The sequence below is a fragment of the Carlito syrichta genome, unplaced genomic scaffold, assembly GCF_000164805.1.
Source record: "Carlito syrichta isolate Samal-C Ts95f unplaced genomic scaffold, Tarsius_syrichta-2.0.1 Scaffold68529, whole genome shotgun sequence".
Classification (NCBI taxonomy): domain Eukaryota; kingdom Metazoa; phylum Chordata; class Mammalia; order Primates; family Tarsiidae; genus Carlito; species Carlito syrichta.
Genome location: NW_007012625.1, coordinates 34,365 through 61,563, shown reverse-complemented (window position 1 = coordinate 61,563; position 27,199 = coordinate 34,365). Strand labels below are relative to the sequence as shown.

Sequence of the window (27,199 nt, the reverse complement as noted above, 5' to 3'; positions counted from 1 at the left end):
AGGCATATTTGTATGTATGCAGTATGGTATATGTTATAAGGGCATTTATTTCAGCATGGCTTATAATAATAGCAAATATCACATGTCTGTCAGTATATGGAGGCAGATTAATATGATATAAACATATAATGGAATACTCTGCAGCTATAAAAATGAATGAAGCACTGATCTGGAAAAAAAAGGTCTAGGACAGTGCTAGAGTATATTAACATTTGTGTAAAAAAGGGGAACAAGAATATATGCAGAAAGAAACTCTGGAAGGATATACCAGAAACTAATGGTATTTACCTAGGGGTAGGATGAGGGTCGAGGTGAGAGAGAGGAAAACTTTTTACTGTGTACGTGTTTATTTTAAATTTTGAACCACGTTAAATATATTACTTATTTAAAAATTTAAATTTAAAAGTTTTTGATTTTCAAAAGAAACTCTACCTTTGCAATCTAAAGACAAGCGAAGTTGTGGGGAATACATTGAATAGTTGCTACATTAGGACCAACAGGTCATATCTATGGAAGTTCATTTCAATAATAGAACCGTTTGTTTCTTTTAGGTTTATGGTCCAGGTTTAAAAAGAAATTTTTTAAGCTTAGTAGGAAGATGCCTTTTGTTGGTCGAAAGGTAAGTGGAATCTGTAGAGTAAACTAGTGAAATATTTTTCCACTCTTGATAATCATACTTCTTTCTTTCTAGTTACTGACCCTAATATTCTCAAGTGGAAGGGATGATTTTGTCCCCCATTTCCAGGGGACATTTGACAGTGTTTGAGATAAATTTTGGCTGTCACAACTCGAGTGGAGTGCTGTGGGCATCTGGTGGATGGTGGCCAGGGATGCTGCTAAACATCCTGCAGTGTAAAGGACAGCTCTTGCTACCAGAGAATTATCTGGCTCAAAGTCCAAAGGGCCAGGGTTGAGAAACCCTCACTTAATCCTTTCTCCAGTCTATTTGGCTAAAAGAGAGATGAGAAACCTGTTGAGGAAGAGAATTTGAAATGAGAAAACCTGACTGAAGTGCTATGGTGCTTTGGAGCAATGTTTGGCTGGCTGAATTTAGATATTTATCTAGGAGTTGGGTGCTTACATGTCTTAGGTCAGGGGTTGGCAGACTTTCTGTAAGGGGTAGCTAGGAAACATTTTGTGCTCTGCGGGCTATACCACATCTGTTGCAACTCCTCACCTCTGCCCTGCAGAGGGAAAGCAGCAAGAGGAAGACAGGTTAAAGAAACTCTCTTCATGAACACAAGTAGGCCATATTTGGCTCCTGGCTGTAGTTTGTGGGCCCCAGGTTTAAAAACTTAAAAGAGATAACAAAGCTATCTCTTGCTCTCTGCACCTATTTGTAGCATAGTATGACCCCTTCATTTTATCTTTTCTACCTTCTCCCACACTGAGGATAAGGTAGTCACCTCTGTACCCTTCCTGCAGGTTCTTTATCACAGATGAAGATAAACTGAGCAGGCCCCTTTGCAAGCTCTGAGAAGGGCAGATGAGACATTGATGTCTTCCTTTCCTCCAGTACCCTGCCCTGACCCTCAGCTCTCCTTTAGGCTTTCCCAACTTTATCTGCCTTCAAGTTTTCTTTCACTTTTAGCTTCCAGATCCCTTTTCACTTTCCTGGCCAAACCAGAAAAGATGCCAATTATCTTTAGCCTTTGTCTGAAATCCATTCAGACTACTGTACTAACTCTCCCAGAAATACAGGTTTATTTCCTGTAGGGAAGTAGAAGCAGTAACGGGGTTGTGAAGGGAAATGAGAGTAGATAGACTTCTGTTTGCTCCCCAGATATAAAGGGTGGAGGCGGGAAAGATATTACAGAGGATGGACTAAAGCACACAGAACAACAGGGTTGTCTCTTACTGTTTCTTGCATTTTTTTTCTGTCCTTATTCTTCTTACTTTTCTCTGTTAACTTCCAGATTTTGAAACAAGTAAATGCTAGTGGTCCATTTCTTCATTTTTTTTTTTTAGGTTTTTAATTTTTATTTACTTTTTGAAAGTCATTAAAAAATTTTTGTTTTATTTTGTATTATTCTTAAATGTATAAAATAACAGAATTAGAAGATCCTTAGCAACTATCTAGTCACCCTCCATTTTTCAGAAGTAGATTCTGAGACTTAGAGACAAAAAGTTAATATTAGTTATGTATGTACATGCATACGTGTGCATGTGCACCCTTCTTTCATTTACTCACTTGCATTCACTTATTCAGTGCATGTTTATTGGTCACCTGCTCAGTGTTAGGAACTTTTCTAGGTGCAGGTGTACCGTGGTGAACAAGACCAAGTCCTTCCTCTCATGGAACTTATATTTTCGTAAGGAAGACAGAAAATAAGCAAGTGAACAAGTACATGAAAATTTCATTTTGGAAAAAACAAACTCATTTTGCTATGAAGAAGTTAAAATTGATTAATGTGATACAGGCTCAGAAGCAAGATAGGGGATGAGAAAGTACTTGATGTGCTTTCTAATATGCCTCTCGTTGTCTTTTTTATTTTATTACAACAGCATAATCTATGCATGTAAGCTTAGCTTCCATATTTTATACTGGTCACTTGGTCACCATTTATGGGGTATAATTTTCTATGTACTACATAAAAAATATATCTATGTCCATAGCATGTCCTGGCATTGCCCAGGACTGTGGCCTCTGATCCCTGCCAGTGCTGTCCTGTTAGACTACTACAGATGTGTTTTAAAAGAGTAGCTTTCCCTATGTTAGTTGAGGGCCATATCTAAGAAGATGCTTTTGTATTCTAATCATCTACAGCTAGAGGTGAGAACATCTAAATAGTATGGAGTGAGATCTTGGGCATCAGACTTCAACAAATACATTGCTGAAACCATAGCAGTGTATCATGCACAAATTGTGACATGTAGCCTCTCTCCTCAAATCTACCACCCAAGCGTCTCTTACCATAAAAAGCAGCTCTGGCATTCTGCCTTTTTCCTGTGCTCTTTATTTTGTTCCCACCACTCTTCATTGTCTTACTTTTACTTTCTGTCCCATTAAAAATAAACTTCATAACAACAGGAATGTTTTTACTGTGTACCCCATTTCCTAAGTTTGTTTTGTTCACTATGTATCCCTAGACTACAGTAGTTGTTTAACAGATATTTGTTGAGTAAGCGAGTGAATGAACAACAACAAAAGGCTCAGAAGCTGTGGCTATGAGGATGAAAGGAAACAACCATAGTTGATAAATTGCATAGCAGAAAGTTCCTCCTAGCATTTTAGGGTCAGATGGTGCAAGCTGTCAACAGCAGCTTAAGGAGTTATGATCGGTCCCTGGCAGTTTTTAGATTGCTTTGTGCTTATATGTGGGGAATTGTATGCCTCCAAATTCCTGGTGCTCTGTGCATGACTGTTGAAGGAGCTTCTTACTTGCACAGGGACCAGAATCCCTTTACTGCAGCATGGCTGATTTTCTGGCTACTGTTCATGGTTCTTCCTTTGACTCTTTTGCACACACTGCAGCTGCTGCCAAGGCGGGATCAAAGTCCAAATATTGCCCTCAAAGAAGTGCTGACTTTAGCAAATACAAATGAAGTAGCAATGATGTCAGCATGACAGAGAAACAGGGCATGGGGACACTGAATGCATTTTTGACCTTTAGAGAGGAGGTTGGCTTTTCAAACTTTTGTTTTTGTTTTTGTTTTTTGAGTTGGAGTCTCTTACTCTGTCGCCCAGACTGGAGTGCAGTGGCACGCTCCTGGCCACCGCAGCCTCGACCTGCTGGGCTCTGGCGATCCTTCCGCCTCAGCCTTCCAAGTAGCTGGAACTACAGGCGTGCGCTACCACGCCCGGCTAATTTTTTGATTTATTGTAGAGATGAGGTCTCGCCAAGTTGCCCAGGTGGGTCTCGAACCTGCGGGCTCAGGCAATTCACTCACCTCGGCCTCCCAAAGCGCAGGATTATGGGCTGAGCCACCAAGCCCGGCCAACTTTTCAAACTTTTAAGAGACTCTTGCATATGTCAAAAAATTAGCAGAATAGTCAAAATATCACCTCATCTCTTAAAAAAAAATATCATTCTGGTTTAGTAGTAGCACCTGTACAATACCCAGCATTGAGCAGCTGACTGAATGTTGTAACTGGTTTTTCTCTCTCTACTGTATTCTTACATCTTGTTAACTTTGTCTTTCTTACCTTTGCAGGTGCAAGACCAGTTGAACAAGATCAAGGATGATATTAGCAAGAACTTGTCATTCCTGAAAGTGGACAAAGACTATGTGAAAGCTTTGCCTTCCCAGGGTCTGAACCCATCTGCAGTTCTGGAGAAACTCAAGGAGTACAGCTCTATGGGTATGATGCTCAGCATATGCATGCTTTCTATTTCCTTAAACAGCTGGTGTTGCCCTCATTTAATGTTCACAGAGGCTAAGAATAGTTCATGCCTGGTACTTAAATGTTCAGGAAGGCCTATTCTCCATTTCAGGGGCTGAATTTCATGTGGCTCAGCCTGTAATCCCACGCCTTTGGGAGGCTGAGGTGAGCCCGCGGGTTCGAGACCTGCCTGGGCAGCAAGACCTCATCTCTACAATAAATCAAAAAATCAGCCGGGCATGGTAGCGCATGCCTGTAATTCCGGCTACTCGGAAGGCTGAGGCGAAAGGATCGTTGGAGCCCAGCAGGTCGAGGCTGCGGTGGCCAGGAGCGGCCACTGCACTCCAGTTTGGGCGACAGAGTAAGACTCCAACTCAAAAAAAAAAAAAATGTTTAGTTCCACCCTTCATCTCAGAGATGGTGGAACTTGATTTTATTTCCTTTTGTAAGCATGAATAAAGCAAATACATATGTGCTTTAAAAAAAGAGAATATAATATGTGTAATACAAAAGAAGTATAGATTCGTGTAAAAAATGTGATATCTGCAAAAAGGCACAAAAGAAAATAAAGTCATTGTAGTTTCATCAAAGGTAAACACGGCTGATACATACCTATATATATATATATATATATCTGTATATCTATCTCCCAGAATGATGAGGGTGAGAGAGAGAGAGAATACACATAGAGAGAGAGAGTACACATATGTATGAGCACATATGGGAAGGATACCAGACAGCTTAATGTTTAAGAGTGTAACCCACTGGCTGGGCGCGGTGGCTCAAAACTGAGACTTCGATTAAAAAAAAAAAAAAGGAACCCATGAAATCAACCTGGATTCAAATTCACACATACCTTTTCCACTTAAAGTATGACCTTAGGTTAGTTACTTACTTGTGTATGCCCAGTTTTTGTATCTCTGTGATGGGGATAGCAATAATAGTACAGTACTTACCTGAAAGGATGATTATGGAGATTAAATGAGATTATATGTCTGTGTGGTATAGTACCTGGCTTATAGTAAGTGTTCAGTAAATGTTAACTATTATTGCGTTTATTCTTAACACAAAACACGTGTTTATTATAAAGACCATATTACAAGTACTTTTAACAAATAAGCTTTTTAGTTTGGCATAATGTTAGATTTATAAAAAAGCAGCAAAGGTGATACAGAGATTTCCATATGCCCTTCACTCAGCTTTTCCTGATGTTAACGTCTTATATAACATTTGTTGAAGCTAAAAAATTAACTACACTACAAATTCTACTTCTAATTAATCAGTTTTTCTACTAATGTCCTTTTTTTTATTCTAGGGTCCAGTCCAGTATACTACATTGCATTTTGACAAATACCTTTTAAAATTTTAAGTGATGTGTTGAGGTTTAAACATTGGACTACTACATATAGTCTGGGATATAGGTGATATAAAGCAGGGGTTAGCACCCTAAGATCTACATATTAAAGATTTTCATGAGTGTAAGGGCTGGTTGCTGCCACCATATTGCCTTCCCTTTAATTTTTACATTGTCCATTGCCATACTCTCTAGCACCAGTAAAAGAATAGGAAAGGAAACCATGTGTTCTATTTTTGAAATGCTGTGACTACTGGTCTGAAGGTGTGCATGGTAGAGAGTAGTGTCCTCTAAGAAAAGAGTGAAAGTCAAACTGGCAGCAAGCCAGAGCTTGGCAGGTTGCTGTGAGAATGAGGAATTTGTCTCTCTATATATACCACTCAGAGCTGAAGATCTTTGCATTGGAGAGCCCATGGCTACTTGCAGTTTGTGTTAGTGTTTCTGTAATAGCTTTCTCATCACCCACTTTGAATAGAGCACAGCCGCGTTGTAGTAAAAGAACCTGAGATACCCACATCAAAAGAATCATTGGTACGATGTAGAATGTCTCTGGGGGAGCATTTCAGATAGGAATTGGTAAGTCTGACCCTATAGTCTAGTCAGGAACTGTGGAATAAAGGAGGTTTATCCCCGTGTTGATGTGTTCCTGATCTTGAGTGCTGCCACGTGTGTTGCAGGAAGCAGGGAGCTGGTTCTGTGTGGGTTTTCAGGCTTGGCTGAAGGGTGGGGTCCCTGAGACAAGGAATCTCACGGTTTATACCTTTTTGTGTTTTTTTCCTGGCCCCAACTCTGATGATCACATACTGAAATGTCACACTTTTGCTTGCTCTTTTCTGCCACGTCTGCCCATAACAGTTCCCCCGCTTCCTAGGACTAGATAGGAAAGGAGAGAAGGAGGAAGTTGTTGCAGAACAAGGTCACACTAAAGCCATAGGGAGAACAGAAAATAAGGATAGACAAAGGAACACTTCTATGCCATTAGAAGGCAGTTAGGACGAGGATATCATTATTATAGGACTATACCTAGATGATGTTAGTATCTTTTTCACACTGTTAATAATAATTGAGGATCTTTCTTTGTTGTTTTACCATGATGGCTCTTTACTGAACTTCTTTCTTCCTTGATTTAAGAATGCCATTGGGTTTCTGCTCAGCTTTTCTTTCGCACCCAGAGGACTTTCTGTTTCTTCTTTATGGAACCTGACCGTCTTCCCCGAGATTCCTGCTTACTGACAAGTAGCCTTGACTTTCTTTGCAGATGTCTTCTGGCAGGAAGGAAGAGCCTCTGGGGCCGTGTACAATGGGGAGGAGAAGCTCACCGAGCTCCTGGTGAAGGTGAGTACCCCCCTCTTGAGGGACAAATTGGAGTTCTCACCAGCTCATATGGCCTCAGTGTTCCTCCTTATTTTTGCAATTAGAGAAATAAAGAAATCTTATTGTTAAAATCCTAGATGTTTAGAAAGTTTCTCTTCACCCAAACATAGGCAAATATGCATCATATTGGCAAAGTATTATCAAATTATATTGTCAGAATATTCTATAAAATAGTAAAATTTCTGTTTCCAGGCTTTAGAGATGTCCAGTGGAGAAGGCAGATTACTAGCACAGATAGTCCTATCGTCTGAGGCTTTTGATGCCAAGACAGATTTTGTTTGATAGGAGCAAGGTAGGGAAACTGAGTCATAATTTCCTCAAATCACATGACCTGAGATGAGCAGTAATCTCACTTCAAACAATTCTTATTCTTAGCTTCTTCCATTTCTAATCATTTTATTTTTGAAGACCCACTTGATCATTGGAGTTGCACTGATGGTCTCTAAGTTCTTTGTATTTGGTTTTTATTATTAGAAACTGCTCATACCTTAATGTGTATTACGGGTTTTGCTTAGCTATATCTTGGCATAACACCCTGATCTTACGTCTATGCTTAAATTCTTTCAGTAGCTTCAACAGGATGAAATCCACCCCCCCTTTTTTTTTCCTGAGTTGGAGTCTCACTCTGTTGCCTAGGTTAGAGTGCAGTGGCACACAAACAGCTACTGCAGCCTCCACCTGCAGGGCTCAGGTGATCCTTCCACCTTAGCTGGAACTATAGGTGTGCACCACCACACCCAGCTAATTTTTAAAATTTATTGTAGAGACAAGGTCTAGCCACGTGCCCAGGCTGGTCTTGAACCCCTGGACTCAGGCAATCCTCTTGCCTCCGCCTCCTAAACTGCTGGGATTATAGGTGTGAGCCACCATACCCAGCAGGAACCCAAGTTCTTATGTGGTAGAGACAAGTCCCTTCATGAGCCAGCTCCCATCTCTTTTTTCTTAATTAACTCTGGTTAGTCTCCCACATAAACACTAATCCTTCCTTTTATTATTAAATACACCATGCTCTTATGTTGTTTTCCTTCCCCTCCTTCATTCCACCTGTTCCAAATGATGAATTCCACTTCATCTTTCAAGGTTCCCCTAAGTAGACATCCCCAGCCCACTCGGGATGTTCGTTGTTTGCTCTTCAGGCTCCCTTAATCATCTGTCCATAAATCTTTTGCTGCACACACTAACAAGAGCTGCTTTGTACCAAACACTCTACTATGTGCTTTACATGCATTATGTTATGTAATTATGGCTAAAACCCTGTAAGGTAGGTACCATAACTATTATCCTTTGCATATGAAGAAACTAAACTGAGCCTTAAAGAGAATATTTGACCTACATAGCTGAAAGTGATAGGCAAAGTTAAGACTTCCAGTTGGGTCTGTTTGATGTTATAGCCTATGCTTTTTTTTTTTTTTGAGTTGGAGTCTCACTCTGTCGCCCAGACTGGAGTGCAGTGGCTGCTCCCGGCCACCGCAGCCTCAACCTGCTGGGCTCCAGCGATCCTTCCACCTCAATCTTCCAAGTTGCAGGAACTACAGGCGTGCGCTACCACACCTGGCTAATTTTTGATTTATTGTAGAGATGGTCTCGCCAAGTTGCCCAGGCTGGCCTCGAACCCGCGGGCTCAGGCAATCCACTCACCTCAGCCTCCCAAAGCGTGGAATTATAGGCTGAGCCACCGAACCCGGCCTAGCCTATGCTTTTAACTACATTTGTACTTCTTTCCTTACCAATTGTAAAATTATTTGTGTGCATTATCAAATATTTGCATAATATTTTGATCTTCTTTAGGTTAGGAAGATCAGATATTACCTTTTTCCATTCCTAGTTTTGTGCCTAATTATTACCTAGGAACTGTTGATTAGTGCATGATTCTTTGTCCTATATGGTGCAGTACTCTTCTTTCACATCTGCTTGCATTTCTTTACAGGCTTATGGAAATTTTGCATGGAGTAACCCCCTGCATCCAGATATCTTCCCAGGACTACGTAAGATAGAGGCAGAAATTGTGAGGATGGCTTGTTCCCTGTTCAATGGAGGACCAGATTCCTGTGGATGTGTAAGTATATGCAAGTGGCATTCAATAGTCATATTTTTTTAGCTTATAATAGAAGTTTATTAAAAATATTTTATTACACAAGTAATATTTGATCATTGTAGAAAGATCCAGATTAACTGCAGTTTTTAAATGTTACTGTTTTGTAATCCATAGAGTATTAACATTTTGTTATATATTCTTCTAGGTATTTTTTCTTCACCTTTTTCTTTTCTTTTCTTTTTCTTTTTTTTTTAATTTTAAAGATGTAGGGTACAATTCAGGGTTAGGCATACAAATATTCATTATGCATGTACCCTTATTGATGAGGTGTACCCCTCCCACTCCCAGCAGATTCCCACTACTGCCAGTCCCGCCCCTGCCCTCCCCTGGCAGTTTCCCACTACTGCCAATCCTTTTCTTATAATATTATGATAATTGTCCAAGGTCTGCTTATAAGTGAGAATATGTGGTACTCAGTTCTTTGTTTCTGTGATAGGTCACTCAGTATTATAGATTCTAAGTCCATCCAGGTTGCTGTGAAGTTCATAATTTTGTCCTTCTTTGTCTATTATGACTACATAATATTCCATTGTGTATACGTACCACTTTTTTTAATCCAGTCCTCTTTTGATGGGCAGCACGATGGTTCCATGTTTTTGCTGTTGTGAACAATACTGCAATAAACATGTGTACAGGTATCTTTTTCACAGAGTGATTTGAGTTCCTCTGGATATATTCCCAGTAGGGGGAATGTGGGGTCATTTGGAAGGTTGATTTTTAGATCTTTTAGGAATTGCCACACTGTTTTCCACAGAGGTTGTATTAGTTTACACTCCCACCAACAGTGTAGAAGTGTTCCCTTTTTGCCACATCCTCTCCAGCATCTGTTGTTTTTTAAGTTATTGATGGTGGCCATCTGACTGGAGTTAGGTGGTATCTTAGTGTGGTTTTAATTTGCATTTCTTTGATGACTAGTGAGGCTGAGCATTTTTTCATGTATCTGTTGGGTGCTCTTATGTCTTCTTTTGAGAAGTGTCTATTCACATCTTTTGCCCACTTTGTAATGGGGTTGTTTTTTCCTTTTCGGCATATTTGAGTTCCTTGTAGATCCTAGATGTTAGACCTTTGTCAAACATACAGTTGGCAAATATTTTTTTCCCAGTCTGTGGGCTGTCTCCCTGCTCTCTTGATGACTTCTTTGGCTTTGCAGAAGCTTGTCAGTTTGATGAGGTCCTACTTGTCTATCTTATATCTTATGGCATGGGCACTTGGGTTTTGATCAGAAATTGGTTGCCAGTTCCAATTTCCAAAAGGATGTCTCCTGCATTTTCTAAGAATCTTATAGCTTGAGGTTTTACGTTTAGGTCTTTGATCCATTTAGAGTTGATTTTTGTGTATGGTGATAGGTGGGGTCTTGTTTTAATCTTATGCATGTGGTCAACCAGTTTTCCCAGCACTATTTACTGAATAGGTTCTCCTCTCCCCAGTGCTTGGTGGTGGAGGCTTTGTCGAAGATGAGTTAGAAATTGAGATTTTGCTTCTGGAACCTCTGTCCTGTTCCATTGGTCTGTATGCCTGTTCTTGTACCAGTACCAGACTGTTTTGATTATTGTAGCTTTATAATAAAGGTTAAAGTCTGGGAGTATGATACCTCCTGCTTTGTTTTTGGTTTGGTTTTTTTTTTTGCTGAGGATTGTTTTGGCTACTCATGGTCATTTATGTTTCCATATGAATTCCTGTATTGTCATTTCCAGGTCTCAGAAGAATGCTGCTGGTAATTTGATAGGTATTGCGTTAAATCTGGAGATTGCCTTGGGTAGTAGGATGGACATCTTAACAATGTCAATTCTTCCAATCCATGAGCGTGGAATATTTTTCCATTTGTTTGTGTCTTCTTTGATTTCTTTGAGCAGTGTTTTGTAGTTTTTGTTGTAAAGGTCTTTCATGTCTCTGGTTAGGAAAATGCCAATGTATTCCTTTTTTGTGTGTGTGGCTATTGTGAATGGGATTGTCCTTTTTTTTTTTTTTTTTTTTTTTGAGTCGGAGTCTTACTCTGTTGCCCAGGCTGGAGTGCGTGGCATGCTCTCAACCACCGCAGCCTCGACCTGCTGGGCTCTGGCGATTCTTCCGCCTCAGCCTTCCAAGTAGCTGGAACTACAGGCGTGCGCTACCACACCCAGCTCATTTTTTATTTATTATAGAGACAAGGTCTCACCAAGTTGCCTGGGTGGGTCTCGAACCCGTGGGCTCGGACAATCCTCTCGCCTCAGCCTCCCAAAGTGCTGGGATTACAGGCTGAGCTACCGAGCCCGGCCTGGGATTGTGCTTTTAATTGGGTTTCTGTTTGTTTATTGTCACCTTTTTATTTTAAAAAAATTTGAACTTGCATAAAGTTGCTGGGATAGTTTAAAGAACACCCTAGGTTCGGTAAACATAAATATGTTACCACATCTGTGCTTTCCACTCTTTCTTTCCTTCCCTCTTCCCACACTTCTGCACCCACACACCTACCACGCACCCATTTATCTATGTGTACTTTTGTTGAACCATCCAGCAGTCTTTTTGATATACTTCTCGTTTTACCAGAGCTGGAGGTTCACTTTATTATTTTGCTGTAAACTGAGTCTCAGTCTCATTTAGTTGGTATAGGAATAAAGAAAGGGGGGTATCATCATATTTAAAGACACACATGAGAATTTTTTGTTTTACATGTTCTTTCAAGTAGATTGTTGTTTGTTTTCCTCAACTGTGATAGGTAAACTTCTGTTTATATTTGTCACTACAAACTGACATTGTCTTCTTTAGAAAAAATTAAATCTCAGCTGATGTAGGCTAGATTGATTTCACTCCCTATGCTGTGGTGGTGATCTAGAGGTGCTGATCCTGTCACTCTTACAATCATTATAAAAGTCTGCAAATTGAATTACTGAAGGACCCGATAAGAACACTTTATAGTTGTGTGTGTGTGTGTGTGTGTGCGTGTGTGTTTTTCCAGATGATAGTATTTTGTATTGTTGTACTAATACGGTGGCACCATGAAAAGCAACATGTTCAAATATTCAGTAGCTAACAAAAGTAGTACATCTTTCATTCGTCTTCAAAACAAAATTTCAAAACTGTTAAAAACTGAAGCAGCCATAATACAGTAGCAGGTTCCCCTATAGTATTTAGATGAACGGGGTTACTTATAGAGGGAGAATCTGGATACACTTAATAATAGGTAGGCATTCTAGTGTGCCATTAGGCTCTTTATAAACTTTTAAGAGACCACAGGTTAAACAGCCACAAAACGGTTTGGCCTTATCTGGTAAATTTGAAGATACAAATATTTTATGATTCAGGAACCCTGCTACTCAGGACATACCCTAGAAAAGTCAGTACACTTGTGTAGCAGGATATATGTACATGAATGTTCATAACATTACTCATGATAGCTAAAAACTGGAAATAATTCAAATGTCAGTCAACAGTATACATTTAGATGGATGATTGTAGAATACTTTATGTACCTCAGTCCATTGTGATTGTTGCTCAGATTGATGCTCAGATTACTTGATCTTTGGCCAGTGGGTGCATCTTCATTTTGGCTCATACGCCCTTTGTCTAAGATCATTTCAAGCTAGGTAAAATACATGGTTCTAAAGTGACGTTTATGGAGCAAGACAGATTCCTACCCTCCCAGCCCCTCCAATCCCAAATGCAGTCCAGAAAACCAAAGAAATAGAAAGTACGAAAGAGAGGTTAAGAGACACGAAGGATATAATGAAAAGAGCTAACATACATCTAATTGGTGTTTGAGAGCAGTCAGAGAAAGTAGATAACCTGTAAAGGTATAATTATTAGAACAACTGATATTCTCAATAGCACCTATGGCTGGGGCAGTTGGAGTAGATGAAAGATTGACTGTTAGTTGAAAATTGTTGAAGCTGGGTGGTAAATAGAAGGGTTTTATTCCCTCTTCAGCTATGTCTAATCTACTTTTAAGTTCTTTTGTTGGACTTTTAAATTTCATTGATTGTATTTTTATTCTTGAGAATTCTGTTTGGTTCTTTTTTTTCTTAAATCTGCTTGGTTGTTCTTTATAGTCCCTTTCCTTGGCTTATATTTTGTTTATTTAAATATATCACACATAAATGTTTTATATTCTATGTCTGCTAATTCTAATATCCACGAGGCTTACCTGTCTGATACTGTTGGTTTCATTCATGATGCCTTATTTTCTTATATTTCTGATTTTGTTTGTAACCATACTAGCCATGCATTTTTCTGGGAACTTATAGGGATTCTTGGAGGCCTAGATTGAAGTTAAGTTCTTCCAGAGATTTGTCATTACTTTTGTATGACAAAATGATCGCCACCACTACAATGGAAGCAATTTTTTTTGTGTGTGTGTGAGTTGAAGTCTCACTCTGTCGCCCAGACTGGAGTGCAGTGGCCGCTCCGGGCCACCGCAGCCTCGACCTGCTGGGCTCCGGTGATCCTTCCTCCTCAGCCTTCCAGTAGCTGGAACTACAGGTGCACGCTACCACACTGGCTAATTTTTGATTTATTGTAGAGATGAGGTCTCGCTAAGTTGCCCACGCGGTTCTCGAGCCCATGGGCTCAGGCAATCCACTCACCTCAGCCTCCCAAGGTGTGGGATTACAGGCTGAGCCACCGAGCCTGGCTATTGGAAGCAATTTAAGTCAAATTCTCAGCTTGTCATTTTGTACCACAAAGGTAGTATGAATTCAGGCCACTAACTCACATAAAGGCTGTCTTGTTACACATCCTTGAGAGATTCTTATTTTTTTTACTTGAGCATCAGGATTATGGAAAGCAGTTTTTCTTGCTATTGTCTTCTATGCTATTGGGGTTTATTTCTTATACACCTATAAGTGTGAGTTTTTTCCCAGCCATCTACTACTGGACTTTTTTTTCTTTCTTTTCTTTTTTTTTTTACCTTGAGCAAGCTCCAGATTTATCGCCTGGTCCATACTTTCCTCATCTGTCATGTGGGAGTTTGAAGTCTCTAGGAGTTGGCACCACCCTCAGGGTGAAAGCTAGTTTTGGCACTCACTTATCCTGCAGGACTCTTGAGCTTGCTTTGTTTTGAGGTTTAGTATATTTCTTTATGTAGTGACTTTTTAGTTCAGTTAGGAGAGTTGCTCAAGGTTATAATCTCTATTGTTAGAAATAGCAGTTCCATATTTCTTCCTCATGTGACAGACTTTTGTGTATTTGAAAGTCCCTTTCCCCCGAATCTTCTCCTCCCCACATTTGTTCTGGTTTACTCAGCTGTTCATATGATTTCACAGATTTCCAACCACTGCAGTCATTCTCTGATTGCCTTTTGGTTATCTCTGACTGGCCAGATGACGTTCTTTAAGTGTAGAGTGACATCACTCTTCTTGCAGTCTGTCTTTTTATCTGTGTTCACTAAACTTATTTGAGACCTTTTCCTCCAAGTCAGCATTTTATTCTCAGTAGTGTTTATTCTGTTCCTTGTTGTTCCTAATATATTTGTTAGTTCTGTATGGGAGCCATTTGCTTTGGGTTTTTTTGGTCAGTAGTCTCATTTTGTTTTTCATTGTCCGGCTTTTGAACTCTTGTTTTCTTGAGTTCATATTCTTAGGATATTGTCCTATAGTGAGAGACAGTTATGAGGAATTTCCTTCTGTCCCTTAGCTTGTTTCCTTCTGAGTTGGCTTTTTCTTTTGCATGCTACATACTACCATATCCCCCCACTTTTAGTATGTTTGTGTTGTTTTCATGCCATTTTCTTTCATCCTAGCTCGTCCTGGGTGGTGCACTCCAGATGTTCTGTTTGTTCTGATACATGGTAGGTGCTTCCTGTCTGAGGATATTTGGCTGGAGATAATACCAGCACTTAGTTACCTTATAAAAATCTAAATATTGGAAGAGACTGGGAGTCAGACTCTGGCCTTCTCCTGATCCCTGACATATCCACTGAAGAAGATTATAACAATAGAGACAGCCGGGCTCGGTGGCTCAGCCTGTAATCTTGCGCCTTGGGAGGCTGAGGTGAGTGGATTGCCTGAGCCCGTGGGTTCGAGTCCTGCCTGAGCAACTTGGCAAGACCTCACCTCTACAATAAATCAAAAAAAATAGCCGGGCGTGGTAGCGTGCGCCTGTAGTTCCAGCTACTTGGAAGGCTGAGGCGGAAGGATCGCCGGAGCCCAGCAGGTCGAGGCTGTGGTGGCCGGGAGCGGCCACTGCACTCCAGTCTGGGCGACAGAGTGAGACTCCAACTCAAAAAAAAAAAAAAGCAACAGAGTCATGGCTTAATTGTAGCAATACAAAAAACTCCTAGGGTTGGACTTCTGAATTAAGATGAAAACAACCAACTTCACAGATTTTCTCTCCCGCAATGCTTGAAGGAAAAAAACAAAGTTAAAACCTGCAATAACAACCAAACAAGGAGCAAGGGATAATCTAATGCAATAAACTTTAATACCGGCAATCAAAAACAAAACAGTGAAGCATTGGAGGGGAGAAAATCTGTGAAGTAGTTTTCGTCTCCTTTCCCTGCCCCTCTCTGTCTCTCCCTCTCCCCCTTTAGCCTCCCTCTCTGTTTCTCTCTCTGTATATCTTCCTATCTCTCTCTCAATGAAGCTGCTCTTGGTAAAGAAAGGGTTCAGTGTTCAGAAGTGGGAAGCAAGAAAAAGACAAGGCCAAATGACTGGTCAGTCTTTAGACTTTTCTCAACTAAAGCTCTTAAACTCTTCTTGTTCTTTGTTCTTCAACTTTAAACTATCTTTCCTTCTATTCACTTGCCTCAATTACAGTGAATGAGAGGCGACTTCATAGATTACCATGTGAAACATACTTCTTGACATTATGCTAATGCCATTAGCTCCAAACAGCATCTGGAAGAAAATTTTCCAAGTAGATCATGTTCTACTCCTGTTTTCTGAAATATGTATCATATGTTAGAGTGACAGTTTTTATACATGTTGAAAGAAGTTGGATAATCCAACAAGTGGTTACTGAGGCTTTTCATTTTCTTACTTCATAATTAAGTTGTTTCTCTTTGGGTATGGGGGTGGAGGGAAGTGGAAGAGCATTAGCATTTTTAAATACAAAATTTGGAGTACAGAAATAAAAATTAGAAGTAGAATGTAGATATTCCTGCTTTTACAGTCAAAAGTACACTGGTGTTTACCTAACAAATAATGATGTTGTTTTGATTAATTATTGGATTAAAAATAGGACATATGAAGTGGTTGATAAGGAATTTGGAAATATTTATGCTTAAGTCATTACTGGGCCTTGGTGAGAGATTGACGCAATGGAGACTTGGACTTTGATGGTCCTTCCCTGACTTTCTTCACAGCTAGCTTGGCTCCTCATGTGACATTCTGAGGTTTTATGCTAAACCACAGGACATGCTGCTGATTTGCTGAGCTGACCTCAACTGTACGCACTTTGTCTTCTCCACATAAAAATACCGAGACATATAAACATGTGTCCCATGCCCAGGTTCCATGCATTATTTTGTGGGCAATAGTCACATGTTTCATGAAGACTTCCTGAGTCAAAAAATGACTTACTTCATTTTCCATATAACTCCTGACCACTGGGATTTTGTATACAATGATATTCTTGTCCTGTGTATATGGATATTATTTTAGGAAAGTTCAGTAATCACCATCTCTCTTTTTATCTTATATCAAGCTATACTAAATACCAAAACATACAAAGTTTCACTTCTACCAACAGAGGCTAATGTATGATGCTGGGGAAATCACTTTTGTCTCTCAGGGCTGTTTTTCTCACCTGTAAAATGGAAAGATTGTGTAACTTTTCAAAGATGGTAAACCTGAAAAGATGTCCAGCTAGTTCAGTGCTATGACTTTTTGTTTGTTTTGAAAGTAGTCATTTTCATATATTATCAGAAAATAGCCAGGTGGCTCTGACATGCCTGTGTTGGTCACAGTTTACTGAAAGTCAAGTCAGGCATCAGAAAATGTACATCAAGAGTCTGTTAGGTGTCAGCTATTGTGCTAGGTGCTGGAGATACTGTCATGAACAGATTGGTCCCACCTTCACGAGTTTGTAGTTCAGTGAGGAAATAAGATGAATGTAAGACCTCTACATTTTTTTGTTTAAACTCTGGGTTAAAGAAATGTGTTCATCAGAGGGGGTAGGCTGAGCTTCAGGAAAACATTTTGCTTCATTTAAAAACATAAGGATTTTTGTTTTATTTTAGGTAAGACAGCAAACTTCCATCTAAGTAGAAACTTCTTCCTTTCTCTTTCAAATGTGTCAAAACCACTAGTTTACTTTGGAAAGTTTGAATGTCACTTTTTTTGATCAGCTGATGTATAGTTTACTAGAATTATAACTTCACAATGTTGTATTCCTCAACAGGCATTGAACACTTAAAATTAATTCTGATACTTTTGAATGGCATAAAATGCCCTATTCTAGTTGAAAATGGACAGATTAATACAGAAATGTGAATGGATTGTAAATACATGGGACCTGGGCAAATGTGCCTTTGTCTAGATGGTGCTGAGTTTCTGTTCATTTTTATTTAGTAGTTTTCATTCTTCTCCTGAACCAAGATTGACTTAGCCAACAAAGCCAAATTTTCCTTCTGGAAGACATAGCAGTATCTGCCCTGCACCATGCCTCCAAGTCCTTGTCTGTTTCTTCATCAAACATTGTCAAGATCAGGGCAGGAAGTGTACTCTGACATCTAACCCTGACTCTCCCCCAACAGATGGTGTCTCTTCTTTATTATAGGTGACCTCTGGGGGGACAGAAAGCATATTGATGGCCTGCAAAGCATATCGGGACCTGGCCTTAGAGAAGGGAATCACAACTCCAGAAATGTATGTATGTGTGGCTTCCAGATTTGTCTGCTTGGGGCTGGTGCAAAGCTGAGTCTGATAATCTCTTTTCCTGCTTCTTCCCTTCTCTGATAATTCCAGTTCTATTCCTCCTGGTCCTGGCCCCTCTACCCATGTACTTTCACATTCAGTTAAATTCTAAGTGGATCAGCCCGTTATTTTAAAGAGCATTCCTAACCCCCCAAGTTTGTACATGGTAGATACTACATGAATGAGATTATTTTTCCAAAAGTGGCAGAGTTAGAGGACTACTTCTCTGAATCCTGTGATATTTATTGCAGATTGAGCCTAAGGAAAGCTCTCTACTTGCCTTAAGTGAGACTGTCTTAAATATTATAGGCTGCCTTAACGTGCTCCCTAGGAAAGTTTCAGTCAGAGCTGTTTTCTGGAAGAAAAATAAAAATATATTTTTGAGATTTACCCATACTGCCCACCCATGGACATAATTTTGATGCTTTGTAACATTTTTTTCTCTAGACCCTCTTTTCATATTGTGTAACCAAAAAGATGTTTTTCCCACAAGTGTCAGTGACTGAGGGGTTCTGTTGCATATGGTCCATGCTATGATTCATACAAGAGAAGAAATCAGGCTACTATTCTTTCTTCATGCATAAATCTTCAGTGCTTGGTACTTACTTAGCAGTAGAGATTTTTCTCCCTTAAAAGGACAGGTTAATTGTAAAAGTGAAGAAATTAAGGAATTAAATATCTCAAAGCAGATATTTACCTGTGACCCCGTTTCCTTTCAATACTATTTCCAAATGTGTAGAAGAAATGGGGACTTGAGTTTCTTATAGGTTCGTGGTCTTTCTGAGTTGGAAGGGCCCACTGAGCTGACACCTGACTGCTGCTTTCACGTGCTCACCCAGCAGGTTTCAGTCTTCTGTCTCTGTTTGAACGTGAACTGTGTCAGGAAGCCTGCTTCTCATTGAGTGCCTGTCTTTGGGTGGCCAGCTGCTAGAAGCTCTATCTTACATTGCTCTGACCTGAATTCTCTGTCTTTTAACTTTCACCTGTCAGCCCTCCTTCAAGCTTTGGATCCCCCAATGTGGGATCCATTCTGTATTCTCTTTCTGATAGCCAAAATGATTTCCTAAATAGTAGGGAGAACCTTTCCATAGATTAATCTGTTGGCCTCTTTTGTTTTTGCTTAAAAAGGAAAGCAAAGCAATAATATAAACACTTAAATAATTTGGGGAAAAAGAAACAGAAGTTTATTTTTGCTGATTGAGATTAGCTGTTGTGTTATCTCTTGAATCCTATTGTAGCCTGAACTTCATTATTCTCTTCCCTGTCATCTAGTGTGGCTCCCAGAAGTGCCCATGCTGCATTTGACAAAGCAGCCAATTATTTTGGGATGAGAATTGTGCGGGTCCCCCTGACCAAGACGATGGAGGTGGATTTACGGGTGAGTGCTCTGGAGGGCCTGCTGTTCTGGGCTGTGAGGGCAGGAGTGACAGTTACTGGTGAGCTTTTTCCAGGCACACTCAGACTGGCTCCAACTGTCTTTTGTAATAAAAAAAAAATAGCAGCCAGAGTATTAGAAACAGCTACTCGTAGTAGTGATTGACTGCAGCTTCAGTCTTTTCATAGGGTCATGAATTCTAAAAGGAGATGGTCCAATTCCCTAACTTGGGACTTTTAAGACCTGGGTTTTGCTATCAACACCAACACTTCTCCTTTCTTTTCTCATGAATTCTAAAAGGGATATGGTCCAGTTCCCTAACTTGGGACTTTTAAGACCTGGGTTTTGCTGTCAATACCATCACTTCTCCTTTCTTTTCTCATGAATTCTAAAAGGGAGATGGTCCAGTTCCCTAACTTAGGACTCTTAAGACCTGGGTTTTGCTGCAACACTTTTCCTTTCTTTTCTCTATTTGTACAATGAGCATGTACTAACTTGTCTCAAGACTCTCACTGTGATTTTGATTGGCATATATTAGTAGCACTGTCGTTATAATAATTATTTTTATACCTACACATTTGTGTAGAGGAACTTTCTAGTTTCAGAGTGCTGTCAGAATTACATTTGAGCCTTGTGACTATCCAAGGAGGTTGATGAAGCTGTTACATTATCACAGTTCACAGATGAGGAAACAGACTATGTGAAATCATTTACTTGGGGCTTCACTGTGAGCAGATGGTGGAGCTGGCACTAATATTGGGCTCTTTTGCCTCTGAGCTCAATATTGTTTTCTCCTCTGCTGTGATTTTATTGTTCTTGCTTTGTGCTCTTAGACAATTTTCCCCAAAATGACCTGTCTGAACTTGCTTGTATTCTGCCACTGTGGTGGGGAGTCCTTTCCCAGGCTGGAAGGTGAAGGAAGGGTACTGTTGAACTAGAACTCTTAGCTAGCAGCCCAGATTGCTTCTGGCAGCAGAAGAGAAGAGTGATTGTGACACAGACCCTCATTTTCCTTTAAACTTTAAATCCCTAGGCAATGAGAAGAGCCATCTCTAGGAACACTGCCATGCTCGTCTGTTCTGCCCCACAGTATCCTCATGGTGTGATAGATCCTGTCCCTGAAGTGGCCAAGGTACATGAGAGAAGTGGGCTGCTATGGCAGACAGATCGAGATTATAAAGCAGAGTCTAACGGTGCAGTACTTGGCAAATAGAAGCAATTTGGATTTTGGTTTGCCCACAGTACTGATGAGCAGCTCTTGCAGGTCCTAGGGGAAGCCCTGCGGCCTCTGGAAGTTGCCAGCCTTCGCTATGGGGGAGGATAATACAAGGCCAAGGCCTTACTTTAAACTGAAATAGTATGCACTTTTAGATTGAGATCAGGAAATAATCTGCCTGTGGGAAAGTGCCCTCTAGAGGGCTGTGTTCCACATGCTGCCCCAGGGCATTGCCCCGCCTGCCCTGCACCCTGTGGTGACTAAAGCAGAACCCTAAGTCAGAGCTCTACTCATTTCCTGCTTGGTTGTTGCAAGGAGCTTGAGGTCACGCATGTTTAAATATAAAGTAGATACCACATTTCAGATTAATGATTTTGAAGGCTAAATATGTTGGAAAGATAAACGGGGAATGTCAAAAACAGCCAATTTTTTAAAACATGGGAGCCATAGTACAAAATAACCTTGTGTGTATAGCCTACCTGTCCACTTGTATCCTGCAAAGTTTTTATTATAGAACTACAAGTGAAATTCTCTTAATGTTCTTTGTTTTTTGAAACAAGCTGGCTGTCAAATACAAAGTACCTCTTCATGTAGATGCTTGTCTAGGGGGCTTCCTCATTGTCTTTATGGAGAAAGCAGGATACCCACTGGAGCAACCATTTGATTTCCGGGTGAAAGGTGTGACCAGCATTTCAGCTGATACCCATAAGGTGAGCTAAGGAGGAGATCGAGTGTTAACAGTTGCTGATTTTGATTATTTTCAACACAATAAATTGACTAAAGCATTAGCTTCCTCCTATAAGATTAAATCTGTCTCTCTGCTCTCACCAGGTCAGCTGGTTCAGGTGACAGGGTATCATCAAATAATAGTGAAAGGAACCTATTTCCTTTATCGCATACTGGCTAAGAGAATTTCTGTATCCACTGACTCTGTAACTAGGGTATAGCAGCCCTTATAAAGAACTTCCCTAAAGTCTTGAGGCTGAGGTGGAAGGTGGAGGCAGTGAGCGTTAATGCTATGGCCCTTATAAAGAACTTCCTTAAAATTTTGAGGCTGAGGCAGAAGGTGGAGGCGGTGAGGGTCGATGCTGGAGTTATAAGAGGGAGGATGTTAATCCTGCAGCCTATGCTGCTGGCTTCTAAGTCTATGTGACAAGAAAATGTAAACAGAAGAGTCCTCAGGGAAGGGGAAGACCTGTGTGCTCAGGAATGTCCAGCCTGCAGTGCTTGACATGTCCATGCCTGCCACCCCTGCTGAACTGAGATGAAGAGTTGGAGACTCTTCTGAGTATATATCCAGGTGTGGAAGAAGTATTAGCCTCAGGAATGTGTGTGTAGTTTGGATGGCATTTTCAGAGCTTGCTTTAAACTTGAGTACAATAAAGACTTATTTTTCAAACTCTAAATGATCTGCAACAGGTTTTCAGTCGGAATCTGTTTTTACCTTCCCACCCAGCGAGCTCCTGTGCCCTTTTTTCCTTAACCATCTATCTCTGTGTGGTTTGGGAGTGAAATGAGTTCTGTGTTACCTTTGGTAAGAGTTAATTAGGGGAGCACATTTTCTATAAGGAAACCAATTACATAGTTAATTTTCAGGCAAAACAGATGGGAAGGAGGTCAGATGGTGATTTTAGTTGCTCCAAGGGACTTAAATTCCATCCTTTCCTGGCCTGCATTGGAAACTTATCCTTGTTTCCATTCTGACATGCCACCCCAGAGGAATATTTTAAATAAGGAAAACCACATGCTGAGTAAGAGACTGGGCAAAATACTGCTCTTCCCTGGACCTCGATTCCGCCTCCCTTACAAAGAGAATGTAAATCCATCCCTTAAAGTTCCTTCTGCCCGGTAACATTTTAGATTTGAATCCTTAGTGTGAATGGGAAATATCATAGAGAAACTGAAAAGTAGGCATTTCTTTGCATGATGAGAGTTTTGGGACAAGATACGCCAGACTGAACTGCATTCTCACCTGTCTGCTTCTTCCCCCTCAGTATGGCTATGCCCCCAAAGGCTCTTCAGTGGTGTTGTACAGTGACAAGAAGTACAGGAGCTATCAGTTCTTCGTTGCAACAGATTGGCAGGGTGGCATCTATGCTTCCCCGACCATCGCAGGCTCACGGCCTGGCGGCATTAGTGCAGCCTGCTGGGCTGCCTTGATGTACTTCGGTGAGAACGGCTATGTTGAAGCTACCAAACAGATCATCAAAACTGCTCGCTTCCTCAAGTCAGAGTATGTGTGGAAGACTGGGATTCTGCCTTGTCTCTTGTTTTTCTCCTAGTAGGCTCATGGCACCTGCCTGGCTAAGTATCCATAACCCTGCCCCTTTGCTGTCTCTGCAGAGACCAAGGGTTTAGAACAGCAGCTTTTAGGAATATGGTGCTGGCCTGGGAGGACAAGCTCCCTTTTTCTGCTGTGACTTTTGGAAAGTCTTCAGAAACAGGGGCTTCATTTGTAGACTGCCTTGTCTCTAGGGATGTCTTAACAACTGACAGCTCTTACCCTAATGCTAAGGTTCAGTTTAATGGCTAAGACAGTGGTTCCCAAACTTGAGCATGCATCCTAATCACCTGGAGGACTTCTTGGTAAAATGCAGATTGCAGGGACCCACTCCCAGAGTTTCTGACTCAGTAGAGCTGCGATGGCAACTAAGGATTTCCATTTCTAGCAAGTTCCCAAGAGATACTGATGCTACTGATCCAGGAATCACTGGATAAGAAAAGAATTGGAAATAGGGCAGAAGGCATGGGGCAGGGAGGCCGATGAAATCTGGGGTAAGCCAAGGCCAGAACTGGCTACATGCTTTGTCTAGCATATCTGTTAGTGTATTACTTGCCTGTCCCTCTGTGTATTACTTCCCCGACCATCGCAGGCTCACGGCCTGGCGGCATTAGTGCAGCCTGCTGGGCTGCCTTGATGTACTTCGGTGAGAACGGCTATGTTGAAGCTACCAATGAAAAAGGTCCTCATATCATTCTGATAGGGCCATGTGTTGAGAATCACTGTACCATTTCTTGCTTTAGGGATTATATATATGACTTTTTAGACCTGTAGAGAGGGAGGGATTATTTTTTCAGAAAAAAAATTTAGTACATCTTTTATGCCTCAGATACCCTTGGGGAATATAATCAGCAGTTGGGTAGACAGGTTAGAAACAAGTGATTCTGATTCATTAGATCTAGATGGGATTTGGACTTTGGGCTATTTTAATGTTCCATCTGTGATTCTGATCTCCATAAGAATCACCAATCCCATTCTAGCCGTCTTCTTTTAGAAGATGAGAAAACTAAGTCCCCAAAGGTAGATTGCATTCATTATGAGGGAGATTAAAGAGTTGGTGACCAGAGGAGTATATGTGGCTGAATTTTCTTTTTCTTCCTTTTTTTTTAAAGACTAGAAAATATCAAAGGCATCTTTGTTTTTGGGAATCCCCAGTTGTCCGTCATTGCTTTGGGCTCCCATGATTTTGACATCTTCCGACTATTTAACCTGATGACCGCTAAGGGGTGGAACTTGAACCAGTTGCAATTCCCATCTAGGTAAGCCTGGAGAAGCCTCTTTCCCTTCCTTTGCTCCATGACTGTGAAAGAACATGGGTAGCAAGGTAACCTGAAGTGTAGAACGTGACTGCTAGAGCCCAGCACTTGAGTAGCATCTGTAGAATCTAAAGGATTTCTGTCTTGCCACCTGGAGCTATGTGATACAAAGAATAATACCATTAGCTTTAAACTCTGGCAGAATTAGGTGACAGGCTTCCAAAACCAGTGGTGGGTCATGAGGTTTCTTTCCTACTCTCTAGCCTCTGTACCCTCTGATCCATCTTGTACACAAATTGCTCTTATAAAATACTCTTTACTTGTGTCATATCTAGTTCAAAACCCTCCAGAGGGTCTCTAGTCATTCAGGCTTGTAACTGTCTTCCTAATAGGCTTTTCTACCCTCATCTCCTTGATACCTTTAAGTGGACACGCCATTCCAGCTGAATATGGCTGTTCATGTCCTCTGTGTACAGCTTACCCTTCCACATATTGGTGCACTGCTAGTCCTATCTGGACTATCTCTTGTCCTCTTCACAATTCCGCTAAACCTCATCTTCCCTCTAGGGTGAGTTAAAGTTTCTTCTTTGCCCGGAAGTTCTTCAAGACCCCAGCTATTAGACCCTGTCCTCATGAGGGCCCATGAGGGCTGATCATCTAACATGAAAGTGTCCCATTAGTGGTCATACAGCTGAAGGAATAGTGATGGAGTTGTGAGGGGAGGGCTGGGACAGAGCATCCAGCTGTGCCATTCTCTTAGAATGGTTCTTGAGCACACTGAGGAGCCCCGATGGCAGCCCTTTCTTGACAGCCTCAGTATTTGAGAGCCCTGATTCCCAGGACTGGGAACAACTTGGATGACTGCACTTTCACAAATAACATGAAAGGGCAACCAGTAAATTCCCATATTTTGGGCTGCTTTATTTTAGAACATTTTTTTCTTTTTCAAGGTTCATCTCTTTCTCTTTCTCTCTCTGTCTTGTCCTTCTCCTGTAGTATTCATATCTGCATCACATTGGTACACGCTCGGAAACGAGTAGCCATACAATTCCTGAAGGATGTCCGGGAATCCATCACTCAAATCATGAAGAATCCTAAAGCGAAGACCACAGGAATGGTAGGGCGTGGGGTTTTTTTCTTCCCTTGGGAACGTGGTGGAGGGCTTGAAAGAATCAGATGGCCTGGAGTCTGTTCCTGCCCCTGTCCTTTACCACACCCTTTCTTCTTTGCTAATTGGAGCTGATGGTCTGCTGCACCCACTCCAGAGTGGTTGGACGTCTCCCATGAGACACACTGTGTAGAATACCTCGTAAGTTTAGGGACTGCTAGACATAGCAGGTGATGCTAGTGTCCATTTGAAAAGAACAGTTTGACACAGAAAAGGCCATAAACATGTTTTCTCTGGAATTTTATACAGCAAGTCCCATGGGATGGTTCCTTTATGCAGAAAGACAGACTGGAAGGAAAGTTCCTGTGAATGATGTTCTCTGCCAGCTGTTTTTCTACTAGAATGATAGGTTGCCTAAGGTGGGGTGGGGGCGGCACATGTGAAAAGCTATGACTGGGGGGGGGCTCTGTCCTTGTCCCTGTACCCATCCTCACTAATCATGTGTCTTTGATTGGATTTGTAGGGTGCCATCTATGGCATGGCCCAGACAACCGTTGACAGGAATATGGTTGCAGAACTATCCTCAGTCTTCCTGGACAGCTTGTACAGCACAGACACTGTCACCCAGGGAAGCCAGATGAATGGTTCTCCAAAACCCCACTGAGCTTGCATCCTTTCTAGTCACAAGGGGCGTCTGGCCTTCAGAAGGTTCTCGGGATACGACCAGGCCACGCACAACTTTGACATGCGGTCTTGCTCCACAGAGCACAAGAGAGACCATCAGATAGCTTGAGGCTCAGGATTCACGTCCACCTTTTGTCATCCTTATGTGGTTTTTAACTTGAAGACCTTGAAGGATTCCATTATGTAATGATTTTGCCCTTGTCATAAATGTTGCCCTAGGAATTGTTTTAACCATTTCCTTTTCTAACTGCTCTAGCTTTCACCTTCACTTGATCATTGTGTGGCAGCTCTGATCTGTCCTGATTCCTTAGGGAGGCTGGGTACAGTTTATGAGGTAGCAAAAGGGTTTCTTCTTACCTCAGGCGGGAAGCATTTATGTAACAAATGTGTCCCCAGCTGGGTGTTAGGTGTACTCTAAGCAGGAGGCTTTTCAGCTCTCCCTCTTTAGAGTAGATTAGTTGTCTCTCTCAGAATCACTTTTATTGTAGCTCCGTTTTATTTTTCCAGGACATAGATGGACCAGGCTGTTGTTCCCTGTTCTGCAGGATTGGGACGTTCAAGAATAACTGCCCTGTCCACCAAGGCAGGGTTTGGGGTGGTATCTTCTGTGCTTGCTGTCCCCATCTGACACTTAGTTGCCACCATCTTTGGAGATTCTTATTTGAAATGATGTCCCCATTGGTTTGTTCTTGTTTTTATGGAGTAGGAAGAGAACCTAGGACCTTCTGGCCTAGTGCTGCTTCCTTGAATTGGCAGTGGTCAGAGCACACCTGAGCCCTCTCCTGGATGGTGATGAGCAGGAACCAGACCCTCTTCTGTACTTTTCTGAATATATCAGAGTACGATGAGCACCCCAGACTGAAATATGTGTCACCAGTGTTGGTGGTGGTCCTCTCCTCCCCCATTCATTAAGCCATCATGTAATGAGAATATATGTGCTTGAAGGAACAGCTCAAAGCACCTTCACAAGTTGCCTTGACTTACCTTAAGTGGGTGTGAGACAGCTCCCAGAGCAAGGAAAGTTTTCTCTCTGAGTGTGTTCTTGCTGCCTCTTCCCCCTTTGTTCAGCTTCCACAGGTACTATGGCAGTTTTGCCTTAGAAACTGGACAGTTCTCAGCCCTAGCTAAAAGGGAGCAGTGTAGGGAAAGAAACATTTTGGAATCAGATAGCAGGATGACAAGCAGCCACTGTAGCCTAGGGCCTGCAATCCCTTCATAAGACTAGTTTCTCAGGGTGGTGCAGGGACAGGACCAAACCCTGCACCCACTTCCTGCCCTCTTCTCCCCTCTGGGGGACTCTGATC

At 41.3% G+C, this 27,199-nt stretch overlaps 1 protein-coding gene across 1 annotated transcript in view; it reads left to right on the top strand.

Annotated features, from left to right (window-relative positions):
• The window catches only part of SGPL1 (sphingosine-1-phosphate lyase 1), a gene marked incomplete at its 5' end in the record, with an annotated part of 32,626 nt that extends 6,438 nt beyond the window's left edge, over positions 1-26,188 (top strand). Inside the window, 12 exons of the mRNA XM_008052104.1 lie at positions 552-619; positions 4,156-4,303; positions 6,937-7,013; positions 8,980-9,108; positions 17,839-17,927; positions 19,248-19,353; positions 20,384-20,482; positions 21,127-21,276; positions 22,561-22,799; positions 23,960-24,106; positions 25,100-25,220; positions 25,735-26,188. Of these exons, the coding sequence (XP_008050295.1) occupies positions 552-619; positions 4,156-4,303; positions 6,937-7,013; positions 8,980-9,108; positions 17,839-17,927; positions 19,248-19,353; positions 20,384-20,482; positions 21,127-21,276; positions 22,561-22,799; positions 23,960-24,106; positions 25,100-25,220; positions 25,735-25,875 (1,514 nt within the window). The remainder of the gene's footprint in view (positions 1-551; positions 620-4,155; positions 4,304-6,936; positions 7,014-8,979; positions 9,109-17,838; positions 17,928-19,247; positions 19,354-20,383; positions 20,483-21,126; positions 21,277-22,560; positions 22,800-23,959; positions 24,107-25,099; positions 25,221-25,734) is intronic.
• Between the last annotated feature and the right edge of the window lie 1,011 nt (positions 26,189-27,199).